The sequence below is a fragment of the Molothrus aeneus genome, chromosome 15 (genome assembly GCF_037042795.1).
Source record: "Molothrus aeneus isolate 106 chromosome 15, BPBGC_Maene_1.0, whole genome shotgun sequence".
NCBI lineage: Eukaryota > Metazoa > Chordata > Aves > Passeriformes > Icteridae > Molothrus > Molothrus aeneus.
Window position 1 is genome coordinate 8,143,427 of NC_089660.1, and position 12,713 is coordinate 8,156,139.

At 43.6% G+C, this 12,713-nt stretch overlaps 1 protein-coding gene across 1 annotated transcript; it reads left to right on the forward strand.

The window, feature by feature from the left end:
• Positions 1-1,198: 1,198 nt before the first annotated feature.
• Positions 1,199-9,849, forward strand: NME5 (NME/NM23 family member 5). The gene is made up of 7 exons (XM_066560042.1): positions 1,199-1,332; positions 2,331-2,371; positions 2,471-2,637; positions 4,096-4,301; positions 4,663-4,763; positions 5,775-5,893; positions 8,205-9,849. Exons 3-7 carry the CDS (start codon positions 2,509-2,511, stop codon positions 8,274-8,276), a joined length of 627 nt encoding a protein of 208 aa, XP_066416139.1. The 5' UTR covers positions 1,199-1,332; positions 2,331-2,371; positions 2,471-2,508; the 3' UTR covers positions 8,277-9,849.
• Positions 9,850-12,713: the final 2,864 nt, after the last annotated feature.

Here is a 12,713-nt window from a genome sequence, read left to right on the forward strand (position 1 = left end):
TGGGTTTTTCTTACGCTAAAACCAGTTTTGCTGTAAATTCTCTATTTCCTCACCTAACCAGGGCACATAGTGTCAGCACCTCTGGCTCCAAATCCTAGGGGATTCTTTGTCTTTCCTCCTTTGCCTTTTTGAGTCTGATACCATTAAAATTTAACGCCTGCACACATGTGTTTTCTCTCTGTCCTTTTGTCAGTGTCACCTCAAGGGTCTGAGTGCAGTTTTGGCTGAACTCAGCCGCCAGCCCCGGGTGTTCCAGCACCTGGGATGGCAGAGTTTAGTGAGCGCACGGTGAGGAGAGGGGACGAGGCTCGGGGAGAGCGAGGAGCAGGGCGGCGCTGGCAGCGCCCGCAGTTATCGGGGCCGTTCCCCACCCACGCCCCGATAGCGCGGGGCCAGCTGGCCCGGCTCCACCGGGAGCGCCGGTAAACAAGCACGGGAGGTGACACCGGGGCACTACGGGTCATGGTGGGTGGACAGTGGATGCTGCACAGGCAATTCCTGCCCGTGGACAGCCCCCGAGGGCCAGGGAAATTGGGAATGTGTAGGCAGCAAACGCATTGGCACCACGGCGCGGTAAAATTTGAGGAAAATCCCCAGAGAATGCGACTCCCCAGCTCTGCTTAAAGCCCAGCTCACGATGGTTTAATGCACAAAACAGTAAAGGTTTCCTATTCGTTGCACCTTTTTTGCCCCTTAACCGTGAAGTGGCGCGGGGAGCCGCTGTAATTGGCTCGCAGTGCCGAGAGCCACCATTAGAGCTGTGGCTCGGGGCAGCGCTCGGGCTGTGAGGGAGCTCCCGCCCGCCGCCGCTGCTGAGGCGCGTCCGCAGGAGCCCTCCCCACAAGCGCTGGTAAATGACCTGGAACGGCTGCTGGCTTTTCCTTTATTCTTTCCCCGCCAATAAATCGCGCTACGGCGCTTCACGAGCGTTTGCTGTGAGCGCGTGGCTCCCTCAGCAGTTCTGAGCGTGAGGTGAAACCGACAAAAAGCTGTTATTGTCAGGGAGGAATGAGGTTTTTGAGATGAGCCCCGCAGATCACGGCACTCCGCCCTTTATTCCCGCAGCACACGCGGAGCCCATCCCAGGGCAGCCACGGTCTCCCGTTGTGCGCGCCGAGCCCGCGGCGATCCCGGGCCCTGAGGCGCGCTCCGCCTCCGCCGCCATCACCGCGCCGCTCCCGGCCGCCATCTTCGTCCCGTCCCGCCGAGGCCCGCGGGCGCCATCTTGTGCCCGGGGCCGGCCCCGTCATCGCCCGGCAACGGCGGCGGGTCCGGCGGAGTCCCGGAGGCCGGGATAACAACCGGGATAGCAAAGCCGGGCCGGGCCCTAAGGCAGGTGGATTTGGGGGTTACAAGCGGACTTTGCAGCAGGGAGTAGCCAGGCAGGGTCTGCGTGCCTGGGTCTGGTGCAGGGCGGATGGAGAGAGCCCGGGAGCGTGGGGACACGGCGGGCAGCGGGCGAGGGAAGGGCTGCAGGTGCCATTGTGTGCAGTTCTCTGAGGCTCTGTCAGGATCCCCCGCAGAACCTCCGCTCCCAATTCTCTCTAAAAGGTTAAGAGAGCTGAGGGTGTTTAGCCTGGAGAAGAGAAGGTTCTATGGAGGCCTTCGACCCTGTCCTAGTGCCTAAAGGGGCTCCAAAAGAGATGGAGAGGGACTTGGGACCAGGAGAGGGAGAGGCAGGAAAAGGGGGAATGGCTTCCCACTGACAGAGGGCAGGGTTAGATGGGATTCTGGGGAGCAGTTCTTTAAGGGTGATGAGGCCCTGACACACGTTGTCCAGTGAAGCTGTGGCTGCTGCATCCGTGGAGGTGTTCAAGGCCAGGTTGGATGGAGCTTGGAGCAACCTGGGATGGTGGAAGGTGTCTGTCCCTGCCCATAGCAGGGTGGAAATGGATGGTCTTTGGGGTCCCGTGATGAAAGGGTTGCAAATGGACACACAGGTCTGTCAGAAGCCCCCTCACTGGTTCCACCACTCACAACACAATTCTGTGCTCTCAGCTTGCCAGTGCATCTGCTCAATCAGAAAACCAGCACTTTGTCTGGAGCCCATAAATACAGGAATTAAATAACCATTGAGAAGTTACCCTGAGGCTTACGGTGAACCAGCTCCAAGTCATTAGTCCCACCCACAGACCTCATGTGTGAGGATACAGATTTGGGGTTTGAAGGAGCCCATGGTGGATGGAGGGTGTGGGAGCACAGGGAGCCCACATCAGGGTGTGTGATATACAATCCTCATGCATTGTCCAACTTAGTGAATAACAAAATTAAATTTTGGCCTTCTTTTCCACAAAATGCCACTGCACTGAAAATGGGAATGTGAACTACAGAGTGCTAACTTGTCCAGAGAACATCTCATGGATTTTGTGAGGTGGGTGTGACCCTTTCTGTTCCTGGAGTACATGGTCAGTGTCACCATAGGTGACTGCAGTAGACAAATTCCAAATGTCATGTGCTGGTATCATTGCAGTACAAAAAGGGCAAGTGAATTCTAACTTAGAAGCCAGGATGGAGGTCTTAATGCCTGATCCTCAGATTTATGTGGAAAGAACTCTGGCTATCATCAAACCAGATATCATTGATAAAGAAGAAGAAATAGAGGATGTCATTCTCCGATCAGGATTCCACATCCTTCAGGTAACAGTCTGTGCTCCAAAGAAAATAGCTGTAGTTTATAAGTCAGGAAAATATTTAACTTCTAGCAATCAAGCCAGTAACTAAAAGCTTGTGTGTCCAAAAATCGATTCATGTTGTTCATGTCATTAAACATTGCTGCCAGATTCTGTAAGGAGATGCTTTTTGGTGCATGGGATGGAACAGAGAAGACCATCTATATTGCTGACCACAGGATACACAGACTTTATTAATAAACTCAGATTTAGCAATCATATGGAACAGATGTGTGAGCTTTCCAATGCAGCTCTTTGGACAGTATATAATTCAGGTCTTGCAAGATTTTGTGCAGTGTGCAAGTGGATATTAGATAATTAATTGGATTCGATAGTTGGCCAGTTGCAGCCTAGCTAATTTTTTGTTTCCATTGTTTTTACGGTAAATAGACTTTATGAATATTGAAATGAGCTTATGAATATTTAAATATGCCTGGCCGGGCGGCCGCTGGGGGGCGCTGCTCCCTCGCACCTGTGGGCGGCAGGGGCCCCTCCTCCTCCTCCCCGCAAAGTCTTGGTTTGGTTTGGTTTGGTTTTGTTTCTTTCACTTCCTCCCTAACCTCTCTGGCTGTTTTATTTATGTGCACTTATTATTTTTATTTATTTATTTATTTATTTATTTATTTATTTATTTATTTATTTATTTATTTATTTATTTATTTATTTATTTATTTATTTATGGATCTCTTGGAGCTACTCCAGAAGAGTTAATGAGGATTCTCCCTGGTCTGCAGCCCCCCTGCTCATCAGAAAATGAAACAAAATAGATTTTTTATTTATTTATTTAATTGCAATATGTTAGTAGAGTCTTCTGATGTCTGCAGTGACTTTTGACACCAAAATTATTAGGACTCTGAGTATATGGAACTCTTGTGTTGTACAAGTTTGAGCTCAAAGAACCCACTTTAAATTTTTTTTGTTGACTGTGGTTTCTGATAAGTTCCCAGAGTTGTCCTGATCCTGGCCACCTGCAGGCTAGGCAGCTATTGGGAGAGTCACAGAGCACTGAATGAAAAATAGAACAATTGCATAATTAACAGTGTGGGCTGGAGAGAAACTTCTTTAAAAGTAGAACATTATGCTGTAGCAGCTGAGTAATAAAATCCTGCCCTTGTGATGCTCTTCACTTTTTCTGTACAGTGCTCTGTCATCTGGCAGCTACAATGGCTGTAGTTTGCCTGGGCTAAAATCACATCTTACTCAAATGGGCTCTTTCCTTAATTAACTTGGAAAACTTCTGCTCTTTGTTACTCTCTATCTAGAAGAGGATCATATCTGGTTAATCAGAGGAATTTCAGAAGTTACTCTGTGTTCTGCACTTGAAGATATGACTGCAGGAGAGGACTCTATGCTGCCTTTAATGCTCTAACCTGTTTCAATGTAGCAAGCAATTTTAATTCTTTTTTTTTTCTTCTACACTTTATAGAAACGGAGGCTCCAGTTAAGCCCAGAGCAATGTAGCAACTTCTATGCAGAACAATTTGGAAAAATGTTTTTTCCTAATTTAACAGCTTATATGAGTTCTGGTCCTATAGTTGCTATGGTTCTTGCTAGAAATTGTGCAGTCTCATACTGGAAGGAATTGCTTGGACCATCCAACAGCCTAAGAGCTAGGATAACTCACCCTCACAGGTAACTCACTGACTGGCCTTGGGCAAGTCAGTAGGATTATTTTGTCATTCTTTGGATTGAGACCAGAATTCATTTTTTAAAATGTATTTGTTTGTACAGTACAGAGACAGGCTTCTTATCTGTTCAGTTTTCTGCAACAGCTTTTCACTGTTGTTTTTCAGTATGCAAATTTCACCTATTTTATGGGGGATTCTGAGTGTATGAATATTAAATTTTAGGTAGCTACTTCTTATGTTTAAAACAAAAGCAAGCCAATGTCTTGTTAATTAGTCCATAACTCTTGCTTTTCTGTGCTCTCAGGCTGCAGAGGCTTGGAAGGGATTGCAGTTGCCCTCCAAGCAGTTATCTCCCTTGTTTTCAGCTTAAGAGCACTCTATGGCACTGACGAGCTGAGGAATGGGCTCCACGGCAGTGTCAGCATCTCCTCAGCAGAGAAGGAAATTCGGTTCATATTTCCAGAAGGTAAAATGGTGCAGTTGGTTCACTGCCAGTCCTGGGGGGATGGAGCTCTTCCCTGTCCTGCCCTGACTCCAGATACAACTGATTTAGGAGAGGCTGGGTTTGTTTGCTTTACAGGATTGTGGGTCTCTTTATGTATAAACTGACATTTTCTGCTATGAAAGGCTTACCAAAAATCTGTCTGAAGAGCCAGTGTATTTACAGAGATTGCTTCCACTTTTCAAACTCTGCTCTGGAACTGGAGCAGTCAAAGCTGGTAAATGAGAAGAAATGGGAAGCTATTGCACTCCAGCAAGTGTTTCTGGCACAGTCAGCCTTGGTTGACTTGAGAAAACTGACTCTTTTCTTGGATTCAGGCTGAGTAATTACTATTCAAAAGCAGCTGCATGCTCACATGACAGTGCAATTCCAAAGTGAAGTGCCAGAGAAAAGGGCTTTAGAACCTGGAAAGGCTGCAAGAGGATCTCTGGTTTGTACTGTGACGGGATTTGCTTTTTGACAGAAAGATGCAGGTGAAACTGCTAGAAAACGGTGTCTACTGATACTTTTTGTCAGCTGTATCAGTGAATTTAATAAGATATGTTGCAGTTCCTTACAAACCTTACCCATTGTGTAAACCATGTCTCTTCTCACCCTGACAAACAGAGCAAGACTAAAGGTGACATTTTTAGGGTCTTCAGAAACCAGCTTCACACTAGAAGAAGAAAGTTCTAAACATGGGATATACAGTTTGTCTTCTGCCCCAAATGCATCTTCAAGGATTCAGGTTTTCCCCAGATGATCTGACTTCCTCCCTTTTCATAATAGACTATAATTAGTACAGTTACCTCAGGGACATAGTAAAGAAGTTTAGGGAGTTTCCTTGCAGTTTGTTGTGGGAGAAGCTATAACACCCATGATGTATTATTACCTTACTAAGGAAAAGAGCAGCTGACATATAAACAGCCTTTGAAAGGATGTTGTGTTTCATCACTCCAGAGGCTGCTTTCTAACACCTGTGCTTCCTCCCTGCAGCAATCTTGGAGCCACTTCCCACCGGACAGAGGGCTCGGGATTACCTGAACCTGTATGTGAAGCCCACGCTGCTGGCAGGGCTCACTGCCCTGTGCAGAGAGAAGCCAGCAGACCCCATGGTACGTGCAGTGTCCAGCCCTGGGGTGCACTCACTTGCTCTTAGTAACTCCCTGTTCATAGCAGAGCTGCTCTGCTGGTGAAGAGCTGTGCTGTTTTAGCTCTCAGCTGATGAGATACTCTAATATTTGGTTTCAGTAAGTTGGTTTGTTTGTTAGAGATGACACAAGAGTGTGTTTTAAGTCCCTAAACAAAAACAGTTTTCTTACATCTGGAAAAACGTGATTAATGTATTTTTGTTAAAGCTCCAGTCATTAACACCAGTAGTTATTTAAGCATGCAGATAATTAATCTGTGCAAGTTGCTGGCAGTTGTACAGCAACTGATGTAATGATTTTACATCATTGTCACATTTATAGTCAACACTGCATTTTTCTAAAGGATATTTTTCAGAAAAAAAGCCTTAAAAATCACTTGGGATGTTCCTATGAACTATGTGATATACATAAGGCCATGTTTAATGTACTTTGATTGTTCCAGCTTTGTAACCTGTTTACTTTATCTGTATGTCTGGCACTGTTACCATAGAAATCTAGAAAACAGAGATGAAGTCCATTCCTTTGCCCAAAGGCCAAACCAATTCTATCTATTCCTAACCTAACAAATGTGTGTCTGGCCTGTGGTTTAGCACTCCAAATGATGGAGAATCTACAGTCTCCCCAGGCAATCTGTTTCAGTGCTTAATTATACTTGTTAAAAGCTTTCACTAAAAGATAGCCTAAATCTCCTGGCTCCAATTTTAAGCCCATTACCTTTTTTTCCTTTTACTATCCCCAAAAGACATTGGAGACAATGTAATATCTTTTTTTTTTAAGCAACCTATTGGATATTTGAAGAATATTCTCATTTTCTTTCCCTTCAGTCTTCTCTTTACTGTATTAAATACTGATTTTTTTTTTGTTGCATGTCTCATCTTTCTAACTCATTATTTTGGCTTCCAGTTAATCTGCATTCTTAGCATAATTTTCTAGTCAATTATGAGGTATCTAACAGTAACTTCATCGAGACAGTGCTTTCCTTCCTTGCTTGTAAGGAAGCTGTATGAAGCAGTGTCAGCAGCTTTGCTAAAAACATTTTATTTGCACCTTCTTTGTTGTCCATAATGTCTGTGACCTTGTAACAGAAGGAAAATAGTGTTGATTTGATACAGCTTCAGAAATAGATATTGCCTATTGCTTTTCAGTTTGTTTTCTGCTAGTTGGCTTACAGGGAGACTGTTGGAATGCTTTTTTTCCAGTATCCTTTTCTTCTTTCCTCTCCTTTTGCAGATGGCATCAGAAAGTGTCTGTGCACTCAGAAATACTTGCTGTCAGCAGAGGTTTTCTCAACCAGTTCCTTAAGCAAAACAGGATAAATTTATTTGGTTCAAATGATTTGAGGATTTTTTTTCCAAAGTAGTTTTCCTAGGAGGTTTTGTGTTTTGGGCTATTTTGTTTGTTTTCCATTTCTGTCTTGGGTTCTTAGTACTGAGCTGTTGTTGCTTTACCTGTCCTAGTGCTCTGCTTGGCTCTCCCTTTGCAAACCTTTTACTCGTGGTAGTAAAAGCAGAGCGTTGCTTACCTTGCCTGTCTGCCGTTCTGTCAGCTCTTCACAGTGTGGTATGAAGTTTGTTGTTCTCAGCATTCCAGAAACCACTCATCAACAGCCTGGTGAAGTAAATAAGGATGTGTTAAAAACTTTGCTTTACAAGTGGAGAAATCGAGGCAAAAGGTTAATTTACCTAAGGCCAGCCCCAGACTGGCAGATGGAGTTAGGACCCAAGGCATTCCTGACTCCCACATTCTCATTTAAGTACAATGCTGGAAAACTTAAAAGATGAATTTCAAAACGCAACCATGTTTGGGTTTTAGGTACTGTAAGGTGGTTCAGTGCAGAAGGCTGGCACTCTTAATGAATGATTACTGGATGAAGTATCTCTGTGTTGTCAGCAGTAACATTTCATTAAGCAGTTTCATACATATTCTGCAGCAGCATTCCAAAACAGAGCTGGCTGAATTATTTGAACTATGGCTCAAATGGTCTTATACTCTCACAAAGATAAACATTGCCAGGACAAGTTGTCTTCTAAAGGTCATGGTGCATAAGCAGTATTGGCTGGGAAGATTTAACAGAACATTTTTTAAAAACAGGTCATCTGCATGTCCATTTCCTTCTTAAAGGGCTGAATTTTGCAGCACAGTAGGAGAGTATCTGTAGCAGAGCTTTCAAATAATGCTTTTATGTATAATAATGCTTTTATAATATTCTGCTATGAACTTAATAGAAAGCAAGAGAAAGCTGAAAGCATTTGGGTTTTGTGGTTTTTGTTCACAGATTTGGCTTGCTGACTGGCTGATTGAACACAATCCTAATAAACCTAAGCTACAATATCACATCTCTCAGTAAGAACATCAGCAGTGAGAGCCTGGTGGAAAGCATCTCACACATTCCAAGTTACAGATGTGTATTGTCATTTTTGGTGTGTCCTTTGACTGTATAACCAGCACTGTCTAAAGTAAATGCATTTGTCATAACTGCTTGTGTCCTCATGGGATAAATAACCCTACACTTAACCAGGATGTAGTGGTTCTAATACCTTCTCTACTGACAAAGGGAATGTAGAATTACACAATAAATTTATGGCATTGGGTGATTAGAAAAAGACAATGTTCTCAGTGGGTGTGACTTACTGCTGTTGTCCACATTTTTCTTAGGCTGTGTGGGAGAACAAAATCATTTACAGCAGTGTGGATTCCCAAATGAAATCCACCTGGCCTGTGCTTTGTGAAGCCAAGGGTTGTGTTTCAGCAATTTTTTAGCATAAATCCAGTTATGAAGGGAGGTACTTGGACATAATGTAGAAAACAATTACTGGAGGCATGTTATCAACTTTGGAATTTTAATTGCTGATGACATCACCCAGCTAAGGTTGAAGATGATTCACTTAAGTCTGATGTATTTTGTCAGAATGTAATTTGAAGGACTTATTTGAAGGTACATTCAATGCACCTTTCCCAACTTGGTGGCAAAGGGCTCAGGGACTATAAATAACAAGATGTATTTTTGTCAAGGACTAAGGTTGTCTTCCAACATTTGTTTGCAATAAAAGTGCTTAATTGGAACAGCTCACCTTAAAAGTGTTTTCTGTGTTCTCCTGCTCCTAAATGTACACAAATTTCTGTTGTTTTCCTCAAACTTTCATGTGTTCTGTTGAAGAATTTCACAAGACTGCTCTTCCACAGGCAATGGGTTAATCTCATGCTATTGCCCTTATGAAGTAACTAAACTGTTTTTTGGGGATATGGGCCTTTTTCATTTTCTTCAAAGAGCTGTACTTAGGCTGTTAACTTCAAGCTTTGTATCTTATGGTTTGACTGGCTATAATGAAGAAAACTGTAATTTTCATAACTCTGAAATAAGAGTATGCTTGATTAATACTAAAGAAACAAGCAATTTCATAATTTGTTTCATGAAAAAACTTGCTTCCCCAATTTGAGTAATTATGAGAAACAGAAGTCATTTTTCTATAACATCAAACTTTGTTGAAGTGAATTGTTTATCCTCTCAGTGGAATAAGCCACTATTGCCAGCCCAGATAATAAACATTTAGAAACTGCTCCCTACAGTACCAAAACCTAAAAATCTTGGGACTGCCAAGATAAGGAAAAAAAAGAAAGCTCAAACCCTCAAATAATGAAGAATAAAAGTATGAGGTGGTTAGAAATACAGTAAACAGATCTGTTTTCAACCAGTTTATTTTACCTATAATTATTGTCCCCATATGTGTCTGATTGCTCCAATTACATTTGTGCTTTGTGGTTTCCTGTCAGCCAAATAAAAAAATACATTTTCTAAAGATGTCAGAAACGAAAATCCGGTAAATTCACAAGGCACTCCCCTGTACTTGGTTAGTTACTATGACATTTGCCTGCTTATTTTGATGTGCTACTGTTTGACAATAAATACATCTTTAATGTTCCTGCTGGAGTTTTCAGTTTTGTTTTTATGCCAGAGCTGTGTTGTGTTGGATGAGAGTGGGTGGGTCCTTACCCGGGGGTGGGAGCCAGGACAAAGGCAGCTGGTGTTGCAAATGTCCCCTTTGTCACCCACACAGTACAGACTCTGTCGTTCAGGTGTTCATCTATCATGGAATTATTCTCTCATGTGGGAGCTAACACCTTCAATTGCTGGCTGGTGTTTGCTTCCATTTTCCTAAGAAAAAGGTGGAAAGAGAGAAGCTGCCTTTATCCCATGGGTGCCATCCTGCCTCCCTGTGTCCCTGCACACAGGACAAGTATTGATCAGCAGATGTCACAGCTGAGATCCTGAGGAACTGCATTATCAGGGATGTGGGCAGAGGGTCAGTGCCGGGAATGTGAGGTGGCTGAGCAGCCTGATCCCGTGGGGGGAGCTGTGACACCACAGGAGAGGCTGGTGGGGCATGTGCTGCTACATTTCTTATGGACTTCGGGCTTTTTATTTAGCCCAGAGTGGTACAGGCTTGGCCAGGGTTATAAATCTGTTGCATAGAAAATACAACTTTGGGAAAAAAACCCAGATTAACTGAAAGATGTGTTTCCATTTGATGTCAGCAAGGTGAGATAGTCTCTGTGGGAACAAGTGACCTGTCCTCTCCCTCTGTCAAGCCAAAATAATTACCTTGCCTTTTGAGTTCTGTTGGGCATTTTTAACTTTGAGGGAGTTCATTTTAGTTTTACTGCCTGAGTGCTGGAATGGGGAGCTATGTCCATAAAATGAGCAGTTCAGTCTGTTTCCCATAATTCTGTTTTTTCAACAGAGCTCCTCCTGGAACTTTGCTTATCATATGCTTGCTATCACCTGCACTGGAAGTTGTTCTTGGAACTATACAGATTGAGCTAGTCTTGAAGTATGTGATTGTTCAGCCTTCCTGTCTCACAAGAGATTTATTATCTTCAGGAAGAGTTAAACTGCCAGGAACCTAGGACATACTTTAAAGATGGCAGAAGCCTCAGCCAAAGGCAGTTTCCCATTGCCTGCATCTATCAGAGCATTCCAACGTGCCAAGCTTCAGAAATGAGTCCCTGGCCAGAGCTTGGGACTGTCATTCAGGAGATTTAAGATTGTTTCATGGAGATTTGCAAACTCCTGCTTTTGTCATGTAGGAAAAGAAGAGAAGATTTGTGTTTATTCCTTCATTTAAGCTATTAATCCTGACCATCCTTTGAACAGTTGATGAGGGTCAGTGTTCAGTCATTCAGTCAGAGTATTCAGATCAAGATGATTTGTGTTCTGCACAGTAAATGTTGGCTATTTTTGGTGGTACCCAACAACAGCTCATCCTCTGAAAATGTGAGAGTGGTTCTTCAGTTTCCTTTAAAAAAACAAAATCAGAGGATAAATATTTTTTTGTTGTTGGAAAGACTTTTTGCACATCATATAAAGATCATCATAAAGAGATAACTTGCAATTGTTTTTGCAGTGCTATTTCCTTTTAGTAGATTTGTCATTGGACTAGAAATAGAACTTCAGTCCTCTCTACTAAAAGCAAAGCTGTTTTGCTTTACTCAAGCAGACTTGGCACAAGCCAGCGTGGCAGTGTCACCAGCACCATCACAGCAAAGAGCTTCCTGGTTCTGCTGTTAGTGAAACAGGAAAACCTGCTGCTTTAGGATGGTCCATCAAGAGCAGCTGCCTGCACCCAGAAACCTCCCCTGGTGTGGAGGAGCTCCTCTGGGTGTGGAGTGTGTCAGCAGCAGTGACTGATGTGTGCAGTCTCCTTGGGGGGATGCCTGTCACGTCATTGTCATGCTGCCTCCTGCCAAGTGATCATGGGGACACTGCCAAAGCTCAGGGCAGAGGTTTTTGTTGGTCTTCTGAGCCAGAAATGAGGTATTGTGAGACGGAGCAGTTGGTGGGAGAAGAAGGCAGTTTGCAGACAAGTGGGTGAATGATACTCTAATAATGGTAACACTGAAGGATTGGGAATTCAGTTCAGTGCTTGTGAGTGTTTTAGGGCTGAGGGAGGCAATGCTTTCTCACAAAGATCTTCATGCAGTGCCTTGCTGAGTGTGCTTATACTTGTCTAGTGTGGCATCAAGTTGTCCCTTGAGAACTCCTGAGAACCCCATCTTGCTTAGCTGTGGTGCTATTCTGAAGCATGATTATTAAACAAATAAAACCAAAACACAGCTCTGATATCATGTCTGCAACTTTGTTACCATCATATTTAATTTATTGAAAAGTCTTTTCACCTGGGATTGGAGTCAACCTGGATGGATCCTGTGTGGCCAGAGAGAAAAGGCAGCTGGGTGCAGTGTGTCGGCTGCAGACTGCCTGAGCGAGCAATCACGCGTGAACTCAGCCTAAGTTCCAGGGAATTTTTATGTGCAAGAACCTAATTTGGCTCTAAATTCTCCTGGCTTTAGTAAACTACTCTGAAAACCACCCATGCTTCTTTATCATCTCTTTATAATCAACGCTTAAGCTCTTATTTCCTTGCTAGGGGACAGTTGTGTTTTTGTCATCCTTCCAGAATCTGCACAGATTGTCAGGTTAGGAAATTCTGCTTTGTCAAAAGCAACATCTTACTGCTATGCTGGCTGGTGGTTCTTATCTCTCTTAGGTGTTGTAAAGTGTTTTCTTACTGGGTGGCATTCCTGGTGCTGTGTGAATGAGGCAGTGTTTTGTCCATGTTTAGTTTTGTGCCAGGCCTGGTCTCTGTGTGAGAAAATTCCCAGCAGTGTTTAACGGACGCGTGCGGACAAATCTCCTGCACGCCCCATAAAGCACTTTAACCATGGGCCACCATAAAGCACTCATTACAGAGCAGTGTTTAAACTTCTGAGATTAACACAGTCTCTC